At 40.9% G+C, this 15,669-nt stretch overlaps 1 protein-coding gene across 32 annotated transcripts in view; it reads right to left on the reverse strand.

The window, feature by feature from the left end:
* DOCK9 (dedicator of cytokinesis 9) overlaps positions 1–15,669 on the reverse strand; it is a 283,582-nt gene that overhangs the window by 91,374 nt on the left and 176,539 nt on the right. For all 32 annotated transcript variants that reach the window (XM_060288099.2, XM_060288103.2, XM_030856827.3 and 29 more), the window contains exons 14-21: positions 12,434–12,516; positions 11,728–11,850; positions 4,367–4,446; positions 4,099–4,286; positions 3,899–3,964; positions 2,684–2,776; positions 1,536–1,659; positions 1,063–1,184 (exon numbers count right to left, since the gene is read on the reverse strand). In XM_060288099.2, coding sequence (XP_060144082.1) covers positions 1,063–1,184; positions 1,536–1,659; positions 2,684–2,776; positions 3,899–3,964; positions 4,099–4,286; positions 4,367–4,446; positions 11,728–11,850; positions 12,434–12,516 — 879 coding nt within the window. The remainder of the gene's footprint in view (positions 1–1,062; positions 1,185–1,535; positions 1,660–2,683; positions 2,777–3,898; positions 3,965–4,098; positions 4,287–4,366; positions 4,447–11,727; positions 11,851–12,433; positions 12,517–15,669) is intronic.

Here is a 15,669-nt window from a genome sequence, read left to right on the forward strand (position 1 = left end):
GGAAGAAACATCCCAACAGATTAGTGACATTAGCTTCAAACATCATCTTCAGTGAAGGTACTGATGAGGTGCTGAAGGCCAGACAGCCTCAGTAACTTGATATTTAGGCCTGGCTCACAGCAGGAATGCAACCAGTACTAGTTTCTGCCTACTTCCTGATATTCTAAGCTACCTTTTCTGTGTACTTGCAGCTGTATGAATTACTGTCCATTTGAGAGGGAAAGACTCCCAATACTACCAATGACTTAACCAAACTTGAGTTCAGGGTTCCGAAAGTCATGGCATAAGGTACCAGATAAAGTAAATAGGATAGTAAGTATTCCTGGCACAGGCAAAGAGTCCATCATCTGTTTGTGTTTAGTTTTATTTCTGAAACCTCTATTTTTCTCATGTTCAGACTAGGAATAATAACTGAATGTTATATGATTTACCCTTATTTTGGAATATTTTAACTATTTGTTCATAACATGGGCCCAAATTTGGCACTATTTAAATGCAGAGAGATATTAAAAGCCATTCACAATGAAACAGAACAGATCTTAACTAAGCATGCTATAAAACTGAAGTCTATAACATTTAAGATGGCTAAAAAGAATATAAAACCAACAAACCAATTGGAGAAATCTGAGAAAATTCAAGCTCTAATGAATCAGAAATGTATCAGAGTGGACTACCATGTGGGTGAGAGATATGCTTACTAGACTTACAATAAGTTGGAAGACAATTCCTAACCATTTGCATGACTCTAAGAACCTATCTTTATTTGAGCACGGCTAGTTTTCAGAGACAAACTTCCATCTCATACAGTACCTCCAAGTTTCCATTTCCCTGCTGAAGTACTGCTAGTTCAGGGCTTATAAAATGCCCAAACTGTAATTCCAGATTGTGATAACGGTTAACAGCACTGCCTTCCAGTGGCCTAAGTTTACTTGAAAATGAATAACTAAAACCAAAATGTGGGACTGGCAAAAATACTGCATGCTTTTGTGTGTTACTGTTGTTTTAGCTGATTTTTAATGCTTTCTGAAGGAACTGTGATCAACCAATCTTAAAGTACTGTACCCTGCCCATCCCAAGCTCCTGGTAGCCAAGGTAGCCGGATGGGAGATTGGCTGAGACAGGGATGTGCTGCTCGCTAGTCACCACCCTTCCATCTTTCAGGAGAGGAAGCCAGGAATATCCAACTGTTGAAATAAAGAACAAAAAAAATCACCGTAAGTGTAGGAAAATGTATGAAGACAGCCATGTTACTAAATTGCCTGATCTTTAAGAACTGTTAATACCAATCAGTAAGAAACTGAAAAGACCCTGAATATAGTCTCTGCAGAACAGCGTCTATAATGTACGCTGGCCTCTTTGGGATGAGAATTCTAAAATTATCTCCTATAAAATGGACGTATGTGAGCCAGGCATGCTATCCTTACAAACGTCATCTAAAATCACCTTCACAAAAGGATGCAAATTCAGAATCAAGACAAAATTTAAGAACCTGATGTGTAAGTTGTGAACAATCAAAGGAATGATGAAATTCAAACCTTGTGTTTCAACAACATCCTTCTTCTTTGTGCTTCCTTTGCTTGAATTATCACAGCTGACGTGGAAGAATGTGAACAGCAAGTGGTGCTTTTCATGTAGCTGGGTGGGCAATTCTATTTTAATCTGCAAGGAAGACAAAATAACAATCTTTTTTATATTCCTAAACAACAACGTGTCACCCAGGTACAAACGTGTATTTGCTCTCCAAACTGATTTAACGTTTGCAGTTAAAGAGAGCTGAGGCTGTAAAGTTGTGCTAAGGAAGAAATGGATCCTTAATACACTGTACTGGTCTAAATGTTTGTGTCCCCCACAAATGCATATGTTGAAATCCTAGCTCCAAAGGTGATGGTATTAGTAGGTGGGCCCTTTGGGGTGATTAGGGCATGAGGATGGAGCCCTCATAAATGGCATTAGTGCTCCTGTAAGAGATCCTATACAGCTCCCAGGCCCTTCCTGCCATGGGAGGACACCACTGAGAAGTCTGTGACCTGGGAGGTGGCCCTCACCCAACCATACTGGCACCCTGATCCTAGACTTCCAGCCTCCAGAACCGCGAGCAATTAATATCTGCTGTTTACAAGCCACCCAGTTGGTGGTATTTTGTTACAGCAGCCTGAATGGACTAAAAACATTCACTGACCAAAAAACAGGAGAGTTGGTATTTCAACTCTAGAAAGAACTGGAAAACTCATGACAGAAACCACTTCGTTAACTTAACACAACCAAGGCATAATGAAAAACCAGGTTTAAACATTTAAAAGTAGGATTCACATAGTAGTTTTTGAACTGCATTGTAATTCTACATAAGGAAACCCAAAAATAAGAAAGGAAGATTCTCAGGTCCAACAAGTATTTAACTATACTTAAGTATGCATTTGAACGGAAATATTAATTGTGGTAGGGATACGGGAGGAATTTTGAGTTTTTCTTTTCTATATTATCTGCATTTTCCAAGTTCTTATTTTTTATAATAAATGTTACTTTTATAATTAGAAAACTTATGTCAAATAAATATTTCAACATTTAGTTCTATTACTGTAATTTCAGTATGCAGCTTCTCTTGAATTCTGGTTTACTAGGCAAAGAAAGTGGAGTTTTCCTTAAAACTGGTTAAACTGGGTTTTCTCTTGAAAACCTCACTTACCTCATCATAAAATTCTGGGTTTTGGTGATGGTGTAGAACTGCAGCAAAGGCGCTTCTTGTGAATACTGGCCCACCAGGTCTGCCATAAATGCACTAAAACAAGAATTAGCAAAGGGAGACACCAGTCTTCAATTAATAGAGTAAGAAATTAAACACAGATGTGTTGTAAAGAAAGCAGCATTCCTACAGCATAAACTAAGCCACCTTTGATGGATTTCTCCTGCTTACAAGACTCCAGACCCACAAGCCCTCTTACTCCTAGATCCTACCCGCCCCTGGCTTATCTCCCAGCCCTCCCCTCCACTCCCTCCCCCACCCCTCCCCCACCCCTCCCCCACCCCTCCATGCCCTGGACAACGCCTGCTCACTTTCACCTCCATGCCTTTGCTGACACAAACCCTCAGTCTGAACGACCTTCCCTCCCATGTACAGCAAGCAAACTCTCATGCATCCTTCAAGAAATGATTCATTCCTTCCTGTGTCCCCTCGGCAATTTTTTATACTAATTATTCAGTTTTATCCAAAAAACCATTTCTGTACCTTCTGTGTGCCAGGAGCTTTTCCTCCATGACTTCCTTTCCCACTAAACTGTGAATTTCTTGAGGGCAAAAACTATATTATATTCTTTGCATCTTTATCTCCTTCCCTTTTTGGAAAGTCATTTCCACACAGTTACAGTAAAGAATTTGGGCTCTGGAGCCAGAATGCCTGGGTTTGAACACCGGTTCCACTAATGTATGGCCCTGAGCGATTCACTTAAATTCTGTGCATTAGTTCCCTCATCTAAAAAAAATTCAGATAATAATAGTTCCTAACTCAAAAGACTGTTATGAGCATTAAAGGAGCCTAATTACCTATAGGGCTCTACGAGCAGAGCCCGGAATATAACAAGCACTCAATAAACATCACCAATAATCTACTATTATTATTACATACTAGAATAAACATTTTCAAGTTAGGTGCATGATATGTTTACTGAATTGAACATGTTTAAGAAAACCCCCTCCCTGAAGAGTATAACAAAACAGACATTATCAATTAAGAGCAAGAACTCAATTATTCCAAATTCTGTAAGGTTCAGCATATGTGGTTATATTCTGTGATGTCACATATTTTGTGTTTGTGTCAATTAAAATGTGCTAAATCCCTTTAGTTGTACAATATCATGCAACTGCATTTTTAAAATGGAAAACTACGAGCACATAAAATACAAACCTTCAGAGGCTGAGAGTCTTCCTCATCTGAATCTTTGAATTCAATGCAAATAGCAATATTTCTGGCCTGCAGTGATAGTTAAATAATAATAAAAAAAGAAAATAAAAAGCCAAAGTATGTAAATATCTATAAAAGAACACGAGAAGCCAAAACCTAAGAGAGCTGGGTATCAAAAATAAAACCTCAATCTTTGCACTCACCTTGGCAAAAGACTTTTGACTGTCATATTTCAAGGACTTAGGATAAACATAAAGGTGGTGGTTGTAGATGGTGTATGGCTGAGTGTGTTTTGGTATGCAGGGCACAAATTCCTCTACCTCAAATGTGATTGGCATTTTAGTACACGTTTCAAATTGCTTCGTAGGAATGTATGATGAATTGACATAATCTAAAAAAATTAAAAACAAACAAATTGAAGTAAAAACCAAACAAAAACTTGTCTGTTTATTACACAGAACTTACACTTACTAGGAAAGTCTGAGGAAACACTATCAATTGTAATGTCGAGATTGCCCAAAATCACGGGGAGTTTAGCCATCTTCTCAGGTCTACAAACGAAAGAAGAGAAAAATCAAACAGGTTAGGTTAGCTCTGAATTCTAGAGCAGCACTTCCTAGAGAAATATAATGCAAACCATAAAAGTAATTTTAAACCTTCTAATAGCTATATTTTAAAAAAGTAAAAGGAAACAGGTAAAAATTAGTTTTAAAAATATTTTATTTAACCCAACATTTAAAAAATATTATCTCAGTATGTAATGAGTATAAAAAGTGCGTTCTAATTCTTCGAAACCAGGTGTGTATTTCACACTTGCAGCTCATCTCAGTAGGACCTGCTGCATTTCAAGTGCTCGATAGTCACACGTGGCTAGTGGCTACTGTGCTGGACACCACAAGTCCAGATAAGAATATTAGCAAAATGTTATAGCAGAAGTTTTCCTGAACCATTCCATCCTCAGCATACATTCTTGGCTCATGTAGATTCATGAAAATTCAGAAGCCATCTTAGGCTCCAATGTCTAGTGAAATGCCAGATACAAAGAGGGTACTCAGTGAGATGCCTGGTTTTTGTATTTGGTCTGACTCCATCCAATACAGGAATATCCTCTGTGACGTTCCTGACCTGCCTCAGCCCTTCCTAGTGAAATGGAAATCTTCAACATAGCCGTTTCGATACCCAGACTGCTCTTCGTCACAGCATGGTAAAATTCACTTCTCTGAAGCTTCCACTCATCAAGGAGCCTAGTTATGTTTCTCTGTGTAACACTTTTAACCATCTATAACAGCTATCACACCTTCCTGAAGTCCTGGATTCTCAGTCCTTTTGCATCTCCCTCCAATGCCATTTCTCTCACATAAGAACATCCCCTTTACATCATGGCTCCCAGAACTGCATAGATAAGGCCCAGTGTGGTCTGCCCAGGTGGGGTAGAGCAGCTGTCTGGTTTTGAGCAATATACCCTTCTACTGATGCAGCCAAAATTCTATTACTTTTAAACAGTCACGCCACCCTAGTGACGCACATTAAATTTACAAGCACCTAAACTCCCTAATTTTTTTTTCATATGCTTCACTATCGTGCTATATGTTTCCATCCTGTATTTATACAATTATGTTTTTAGAAGTCAGAACAGGATTTTATTTTTGTCTCGGTGAAATTTTATCTTTTTATGATCGAGTCATTCCAGTTGATCAAAGCCCTCCTAAATCCAGATTCTAACATCTAATGTATTAGATATGCCTAACAGCTTTATGTCATGAAGACATTCATCAGCACTTTACATTCTCATAAAAGTCATTGATGAAGATAATGCACAGAATATTGCAAGAAGCAGCTCCTTCTCAAACCTCTAGAGGCCCATCGCCAGACTGATACTAGCCACTCACCACGCCTCCTGGCTTCTGGTCACTCCAGCACTGAACAACTGTCCACTCTCTCACATGCGCTACACTCCTCTGACCCGTCGGTCACCTTAGAATATACACTTTGCATTCCTCTGCTGGACCAGCGTGGCAACCCAAGTAAAAACAGAGAAGCAGAAACTTGGCTAGGATAACTTGTTCTACGTGACGTGACTTGTTCCTAGAACACAGAACACTGCCTCCTGGTTCTTCATCGGCCACCTGTTTAATAATGTCTTTGAGAACACTGGCAAGAAACAGCACAGCTCAGTGGCCAAGATTCAGCATTTGGTTTTGTTCCCAGTTTTGAAAAGTTCCTAACTCCTGATTTTATGATTCCTCAGACATTATTGTTGTCTTAAGCAATCTCACATGTAACTTAAAATATATCTTGTGGTATTGTGGATCTGAACCAGGAGGTCCCTAACAGTTTCAAATTCTTGCTTTCATATGACTGACTACAGCCTACATTGAGCATAGTCATCTTTGCCCATCACCAGCTCCAACTTACACAATCACTTTCTCTCAGGGTTCCTCTCATTTCCACTTGTCTTTTGTTTACATCTGAGTTTAAATGAACAATTCCTTGAACTCCTGAGAGAGGTAACTGTCAGGAAGGCAAGTCAACAGATATTCATCATTCTGCCTTCAGTTAAAAAGGTTGCTGGCCAAAAGATGTCCATGTACCGTCCAGCACTACCCCGATACTTTGTCCCTGTGCCACTGTGTGATCTGTTCACAAACACAATACCCTTTTTTTCTAGCAGGAAGACTGTGCCTTCGACAATCATTCCCTGGGAGCTGTCAATGGCTTCCCAAGCACTGTTAACTACCGCAATGATACTCCACCAGAGCCTCCCTCACCTTTACCCAAAGCTCTTGGGGCATCATCCCTCAGACCAGGGGGCTTCTATGCAGGTATAAATTTTCTTGACGTATACTGCCTTGCTCCACCTCGTCATTTGAGCAACTTAACTCTGCAACATACCATAAAACTCTGTGTTGACAAAATCTTAGAGACACCTACAGAGTTGCATCTGCTTCCTTGAGTCAGAAATATTATGTTTAATGTAAATGATACTTTTAAATGTACAATAAGTACTCGAGAGTACTATATTTCACCCCTTCCTAGTTATTTCTACCTGTGGATAAATATACACCTTCTTCAAGATTTTTTTTGATTATCACTATGACATCATGCCCATGTAAGTTTGAGAGATTTGGATTTCTAAGCAACAAATTTTAATTAAATTATCTTCATTCACTGGAACTCTTTCTACGATGTGTTACTTACTTCTATGTCTAACTATACTTACTTCTTTTTCTGTTTCCTCCCTCTACTGAGAGCTTTTACTTCTAGTTGCTACTCTGTAGTGGCATTATTTCCATTCATTTCCAAGCAAGCACCGATCTGAGCTTAGTTCCATATCAGGTAGCACAGGGACTCTGTGGAAGCTGTTTCTACCAACTCAGTTTTTTAAAACATAATCTTAATCCTATTTCAAAACTTTATGATTTTTATTGAACTTGGCTTATTAGAGATCAAAACGTCACACACATCAAAAATTCTACAGCCTTTCATATGTGCATTTCCAAAGTGATGGGGTGGGGGGGGGGTTGTGTGCGCAAGCATGTGTTGCACAAAGAGAATTCTCTCATATCTGAAATCAGTTTGGAGGTTTTTTTAATGCTAAAAATTAGTACCTACATTCTATGTAAAACTTGTAAAAGAATGCTTGAGCATGAAAACCCATCTTAAAACTTCACTGATTAGATAAATGTGTAATGGAGATGCATGTACGGAGCCTGGCATTTGGAAACGGCTTCTGTCTACATGTGAACTTAGGAGTGAGGCTCAAACTCCCTCTCTTGGGAAAAGGAAAGGTTTTCTTTTCCCACTGCCCATACATTCCTGCTGGTTCAACCACTCCCCCAGAGGAAAGGGCAATGATATCACAAACTAGCAGTCATCCCACGCCAAGAGGGTTGGTGTCCTTACCTTTGTGTTTCTGGAGCTTGGCCCTCCTTTCCCTACTTCCTATATTGATCCATTAAAGTGATCAATTGGTAATACAGACATGCTTGGGTGTGTTGTTGGTGTGAGTCTACTCTTCTAACTGCATTTTGTAAAAGGAAATATTCCCTAAAAGCTCTTCTGTCACGTAAATATATATATATATATGATTGAAAGAAATTTGAGATATTTTTGTTTAAACAAAACCACTGAACTTATGTCTATGATAAATTTCAATAAGCATCTATCAAGTGTTTACGCTGTGCTACAATGTGCACTACACTAGGCACCGTGGACAGAAGACAAATAGGATCTGATTCCCATCTTCAAGAAGCCAAAAATCCAGCAGATACTGTCAACTATTTAAGATATATGATGGCAACTACTTCCGTAGCATGTATACAAACGTCTACTGAAAACTGGAGGGTCTAGACGTATTGAGAAGGAACAGGGAATGAGACCAGTGCTCACGGTGAGAGGAATCACCCTGACAGGCATTCTCACTATTCCCCCCACAGTTCTAGGAGGCAGGGCTATTATTATCCCCCCTTAAAAAGAAGAGGACGCGGGTTTCCCTGGTGGCGCAGTGGTTGACAGTCCGCCTGCCGATGCAGGGTACACGGGTTCGTGCCCTGGTCCAGGAAGATCCCACATGTCGCGGAGCGGCTAGGCCCGTGAGCCATGGCTGCTGAGCCTGCGCGTCCGGAGCCTGTGCTCCGCAATGGGAGAGGCCACAAGAGTGAGAAGCCCACGTACCGCAAAAAAAGAAGAGGACACTCAAGCACAGAGGCCAAGTGACCTGCCTGAGATCTCCCATCACGGAAGTGACTTACGGATTAGGCTGCGAACAATAATAATGTCAAACTTGGGTACACAGAATAGAGAGGTACAAATAAACACAAATATGTAAGCCTCATGCAGAAACCCTTATAGTATTATTACCTAAACTACTTAATATGGTAGCATTAAAAAAAGGTCTGCATTTTAAAGAAAATGTTCTATTTTTATACTTTGCCTTCAGATGCACTGCAGAAATAAGACAAGACACAGCCATCAGCAAATCAAACAAACATAAAAAACCATATCCCTCATCTTGGATAGATACTTCCTGGAGCACATATGTTAGCAATACTATCTATCTGACAGAATTGTTTTCTTACTAAATCGTGGAATGTCCCCTCTCATAATTACTACAAGGGAGAGGGGCAAAGTGGCTGATGAGCTTTGCCAGCTGTTTTCTAGACACTAGGGCAGCTTCAGAACACTTTTCTCATCCATTGTCAAATGACATTTTGAGACAATCATGGGAGCAGAAACCATAGCTTTGGATCCAAGCTGGTGCCCAAGCCACTGATATGAGATTATTCTTTGTTAAAAAAAAAAAAAGAAAAGAAAACAAAGAGGAAAGAAAAAGAGCAACACTAAGGTTTTTTAAAAAATGAAAAAAGGGATCCTCCACTCCCCTAACTCAACTGTGAAAAAGAAACACGGGCACTTCTTTGGACGCTTACTGAAAAAGGACAGCAGCTTTCCTCATGCCACTGCATTTTTTGCTGCTGACAGCATTGGGTCTCTATTTTCGGGTTTCTGAGTCTCTCGCTGGCCATCTGGACCACACTCTTCCCAGCAAACCCTTCCTACTGAAGGCCTGTTGTGCAGGGAGAACCCACCCTGTGCTCGGGACCAGTGGAGGCTTTGCTCTTTGCTGCCTGGTCACAGGCTCTCTGCTCGGATCATGTTTTGATTGATGAATCTGTGAAGTTCCACCCTCCAGGTTCCACCCAGGAAGCCAGACCTTCAGCTGGGGCCACCCCCAAAGAGCAGCCACTGTGGCGGGAGCTTCAAGCTAACCAGCCTAGGCAGTGACTTCTGAGACAGGGCTCCCAACCCCCATCACACACAAAAAACTTCACTACCTGTTTTGTTGGAACATATGGGTAAATGTTAGTTAAAAAAAAAAGTTCATGTAAAATCATGGAAAGCTACAAAGGGGAAGGTGAAAAATCACCCATAAACCCATCCCTCAGAGATAACCATGACTACCATTTGGTGTATAACCCAAATGACTATTTTTATGTCCTTCTATCTTTCCATCTAGCTAGCTGTTCGCCTATCCATTTCTTCATTTATATACAAAAAAGAAATATATGAAATAGTTTCTTTACAAAAATGATGTCACATAGATATACTTTCTCCTCCTTACCAATACAGTGAGCTCATCTTCCTAAGTGAGTACACAGAGACCTACATCATGAGTGTTGAGAATAGCATGGTAGGCTAGTGAGAGAAAACTGTAATCTATTTAACTAAAGGTGACTAGAGTTTTTTTTTAAAAATCAACTTTTTTTATTCTATAAGCAAGGCTGAAAACTTCCTGAAAATCAAATAAAAACTTAACAATACTCTATGACAACACAGTATGTATAACAATACACTACCCATTACCAATAAGTAAAAGTTTTTGAAAGATGTTAATTATGACTCTATTTAGAATTCTGAAAAAACACAAGAGAGAGATGAAAAAGGTGAAAATGAAGTTAAAGAAAGCTAAACAGCCATTCTGAATTCTAGGTAAACTTATATAGTTACTTTGAAATGCATTTTTTTCAAGTAAAAAAATCAGACTGAAAGGCACCTAAGGTATAGAATAGTTACTGGCTGGCTCTTGGCTCTTCTTCTGATTTCATTAATACCCTCAGCTCTGTCTCCTTCCCAGAATTTTCCCATAGAAATTGTAAAACCCACGTCCCTAGCAACGGAAATCCGCGTCATGGGTTCAGCAGTGAACTTCTTACAGTGGAGCACCAGAACAGCCCAGTGGTTAAGGGCCCAGATCCTCAGTCCCCTGACTGCCACCAGCTGTACAGTGCTGGACACCTCACTCAGCCTCTCTCTGCCCTATTGCCATGGGTTGAATTGTGTTCCCTGAAAAGATGGTGAAGTCCTAGCCCCCAGAACCTATGAATGTGACCTTATTTAGAAACAGGATCTTCACAGATGTAATCAAGTTAAGATGAAGTCATTAGGCCCTAATCCAATATGATGTGTTCCTATAAGAAGAAGGAAATTTATAGACAGAGACACACAGGAAGACAGCCGTGTGAAGACGGGAGGCAGAGATTGAAGTTATGCTGCCAAAAGCCCAAGAATGCCTGGGGCTCCCAGATGATGAAAGACACAAGGACAGATCCTCCCCTAGAGATCTCAGAGGGTGCGTGGCCCTGCTAACACCAGGACTTCAGGCTTCTAGCCTCTGGAATTCTGTTCTTTTAAGCCACCCAATATGTGGTGCATTGTGAGAGCAGCTCTAGGAAACAAATATCCTCACTAACATAGGTAAAGCACTTAGAACAATGCCTGTGAACTGTTAAGTACTAGATGAGTTACCGTCCTTGCCCCCATCACCCATTCAGTTAACGGTACCACGAATCACTCCATCGTGCAAGTCAGAAAACTGGGAGTTATTTACCTGAGACTACCACCCATTTCTCTCTCCTTCCACCCTAATACCCAATCAGGAAGCCAAGACCCAGTAACTGCACCTGTCTAACGTGACGTGAACTAGTCCTATTTCCTACTCTTCCTATGTCCACTTGCGATGGCTTTGCTGAGTCCTTGCCCACCTCTTGCCAAAGGTTCCTCAATTGTCTCTTTCCTCCCTGGGCTCATCTCTACCCAACAAACCCTTCACAGCACCACCAATAACATTCTTTATACAATTCAAATTAACCAGGTAACTCTTATGACTTTAAACCCCTTCTTCCTGCTCAAGGACTTGAGGAAAAGTTCCATGCTCATCCAACACGCCCTGGTGTATGAGCTGAGCAACTGAAAAGACTGCTCCTGCTTTCTCCCTTTCCACTGAACAACTTCTGTTTTTCAGGTGTGGAAATAAGTAAGGCCTTGAGACTCACTTCCGAAAGTCTGCAAGTAACTTGAGCATGTCTTCATTGGATAGCTTATTGCTGTCTTGCTTGTAGAGAGCAGAAAATCTGGCATTTTTGTCAAGGTTTCCAGATGCATCCTTAAACAACGTCCTGAAATAGCAAAACAACATGTCTAAGCTGTTTCCAAATGACCAAAATAAATCCATAACTTGACTCTGGTTTCTATGTGAAGACTAATTATTATTCCACTGGCTATAGCCCACAGAAATCTCATTATCTAAAGACATGGCATATATTTATGAGAATGAACACAACTAACTCAATTTACATAGAAAACATTTCCAGCAAATGGCTTGTGCTTAGGAAATAACATACACAGCCAAATGCTTAAGAAATAGAGACCACAAATAAAGAGGATCTGCAGGCCTCACTGGGCTGCCACCCACTCCCAGCTGGAGGCATGTGGCTGGAACCTGGAATCCCTGCTCTGCAACAAACACTCCTGTCCATCCTGCCAGTGCCAACACTGCTACCCTCCAGCTAGCGTCTCTCCTCTCTGTGTCTCTAGTAAAGGACTTTTCAGATATGGAGCTTACTTATTTTTCAGTTTTACATATTTAAATCCTCTTTGTCTCTGGACAAAAAAACAGAATAGGTCAGTCTGTCTGTCTGTCTACTATCTATCTCCATATATCTGTATCCATATAAAAGGAATAAAAGATGTTCTCCTTACCTTGCTGCCCAAGCAAATGGCATTCTGTACTGCCCTAGTCTTTGGCATGCCTGCTTGGCATTCTTCAGCACCTTCTGAGCAACCTTGAAGACATCAGAATAAAACCATGAGTTACTGTATCCCACAGACTAAACAACCTCTTATGGTAGTATCAGATGCATGGACAAGCACACCTTACTGCAGTGAATGTGGCTGGATTTATACTCAGTGCAGAGTATTCTGCTTCTCACATTCCCTAGCAGTGATTTTCAAAGACTATCAAATGAAAATTGTTTCCAAAATGTATGTCTTTTCTTTGGTCTTCACAGGCAACAAGCATGCCATTTCATAGGCCTTTCTATTTCTTCATGACTAAGGGCTATATATTATGAGTCCACTGAGTTATTAATAATTACTAATACTTGGTATTCATGCCAAAATATATCACATTACTAGAGTTTAAATGAGAATACTAATGAAAATACTAAGCTTTCCTGACTCCTAATGTGTACTGACTTATGCAGACTCCCCAGATTTGGGGGATATATATTCATTATTAAGACATTACAGGTATTGACTTAAGTTAGGCCAGTGTTTTCAATCACTATGTTCTTGTTTTCTAGGTATAAGTTACCATTACTTTCACTTCTAATGACTAATTTTGGTTTGTTGCGGGTGGCTGGATTAACTCTATAGTGCACAGGGAAGCAGATTTGCTTTTGGCCTATGTATGCATGGCAGGTCTATTCATCAACTATACCCCTATTGCTAAAGCAGATGACACCCAATTTCCCCAAATTTGCTTCTTCTGGAATACTGCATTGCTAGCACTACAAGGTGTGACTGATTCAGAGTCAGAGCGGGGGGCTGAAGGGTCTTTTACATTACTTAAGTATATCGGAGTCAAACCAGTTTTGGGAAATGTGACCTAGTGCCTGTGAACTAAAGTGTGCTCTGCAGAGCTGCAGCAGCAGCCCCACTGGGAGCCTGTCACGAATGCAGAGTCTTGGGCCCCACCCCAGACCTCCTGAGTCAGAACCTGCATTCTGACCAGACCGCTGGTGATCTGTGTGCGCCAGGTTTGAGAAGTGCTCATCTAGAAGACTCAGAAGGACAACAATAGAGCTCTCTGCCTCTGAGTAAAACTGAAACCAGCTGTGTGAGTCTAGAGCACTAAACCTCTCTGGGCTCTACTTTCCCACCCGAAAAATGAAGAGCTTGGGCTAGACTTGCTATTATCCGTTCCAGTTACTAAACATGATGATTCTACCGTAACCGTGGGGGGGAACTGCTGCCTTCATGAATGACTTGGAAAACACTTCTCGATTCAAACAGGTGTCGGGAGCTCATCCAGCCCCTCCCTTTCTTCTTCAAGTGGGGCATGTCCATGCAGGGACTCGGGGATCATAGAGTAAATGGTCTGCCTTCCTGGGGTGGCCATTTTTACTTACACATTTTCAGGTAGAAATGATTATTTTTAGGTTCTAACAGTAATGACTATGTTGTGGAGTAAAATGCAATATTTGCGTACAATTTAAAGCCAAAACAGGCCTCAAATAAGTTTCACTCTCACCTGTAGTGAACGAGGACTGAACTCTCAGACTTACTGAGGGTATAAATGGAACACAATATATATAAAAGTCAGAGTGAAAAACTCAATTTTGCCCTTTGGGTTTCCCCCCGCTTTTCTTTCTTTTTTAGAAAATCTATTCGTGGTGGACACCTACAGAGACTACTCCTAAAAATTTCCTCCAAAACAATAATTTCCTCCAAATGATGTTCTAGACCATCTTGGAAAACATGAAGAGACATTTTGATATACAGAAAAAATCATCCCTCAGCAAAATCTCTACCGAAGCTCCTATTTTTATATGAGATGGTTGAGTCTTAATCTCTGCTTTAATTTACTGCATTGGAGGTGTGAACGCATGGCTGAGCCTTACGTTCCATAAGTAATGAAGCAGGAGCAAATTCAACAGATACTCAACGGACCCTGGAAAGTGTGGCATCTAGCCTGGGGGGTATGTGATTTTTCACACCAGCGTCAGCTGCCAAATTTCAAACCATGCACGTGGCAGGCAGAAGTAGCAAAGCTGGTGCATACCAAACTTGGAAATGTGATGCATACGTGGCGGGGGAGTAGATCTTATCTTGGGCATTCATTGATTATTAATCAAACCATCAAACAACTAAAAGAGCTTCTCATCCAAGGTTTTACAGACTTGATTTTAAAAATAAAACTGTTTCTCTCCAGAGACCAAATTTTACTCTGCTTTTTATCAGCCAGAAAGGCATATGTTTGAAGCCATGTGCCTGGGTAAATGGGCTTCTCCTTGACTGGAGCTGTAATAATTGATAATGACATCCTCCTATATGCGTCAGTGATTTAGTACCCATAGCACTGTCTCGTATGTAGGTGGTGGGGGGGGGGTAGCAACATCATCTTTCAACTACAGATGGAACACCTGGGGCCCAGAGAGGTGACATGATGTATCCAGGCTAGTTAGGAGCTCAGCACCCAGGTCTCTGACTCCTGGAACCTGTTCTTTAAAAACCGTCCTGCATCTTGGTGGACACACCTGTGATGTACAGTGGCCAAAGAGAGGAAGACAGGAAGCTCTGAATCACTCAGAAAACCCCAGTTAGAGCCTCTGGGGTGTCCCCTCCTACTGCTGACCAGTCCATGTCAATGTATCAGGGTCTCAGATGACCACTAATACAAAATTCTTTTTAAATAACTAAAAGTACTGTAAAACTGGCACAGGACAGCACTCAACAGCTGACTGGAACCAGGTAGCTCAATGTGCTAGAAAATGACAGTCAAGTGCCAGTTGGCAACTCCAGCTGTGGGACACTGAGCAGGTAACTAAACCTTCATAAACCTCAGCTCTGGGGAGTGTGAAAGGTATTCTTGGCCTAGATGACTTCTAATATTCAATAACCCTACTGTATGTCCACACCTAGGCACTCCCCAGGTAATGAACAAACACCAAAGTAATGAAAACACACCAAACATACATCTTGTACGTTTCCTTTCCCTCTTCCACCTAATGTCACAACACCTCTGCCACCGTAGCCCCACCCCACCTGACAAAACACAAAATCTGCTGACACTATCGGCTAGATCATCCGAGCCAGGTCACCTCCTAGTCTCCAGTCTCACATTTAAGTGTAAATGGACGCAAATTTGTAATTCCAGGACCTTGGAGACATGCCAACAAGTGGAATGAACTCTATTTAAATACAATATACGTACT

Source organism: Globicephala melas, chromosome 18 (assembly GCF_963455315.2).
Source record: "Globicephala melas chromosome 18, mGloMel1.2, whole genome shotgun sequence".
NCBI lineage: Eukaryota > Metazoa > Chordata > Mammalia > Artiodactyla > Delphinidae > Globicephala > Globicephala melas.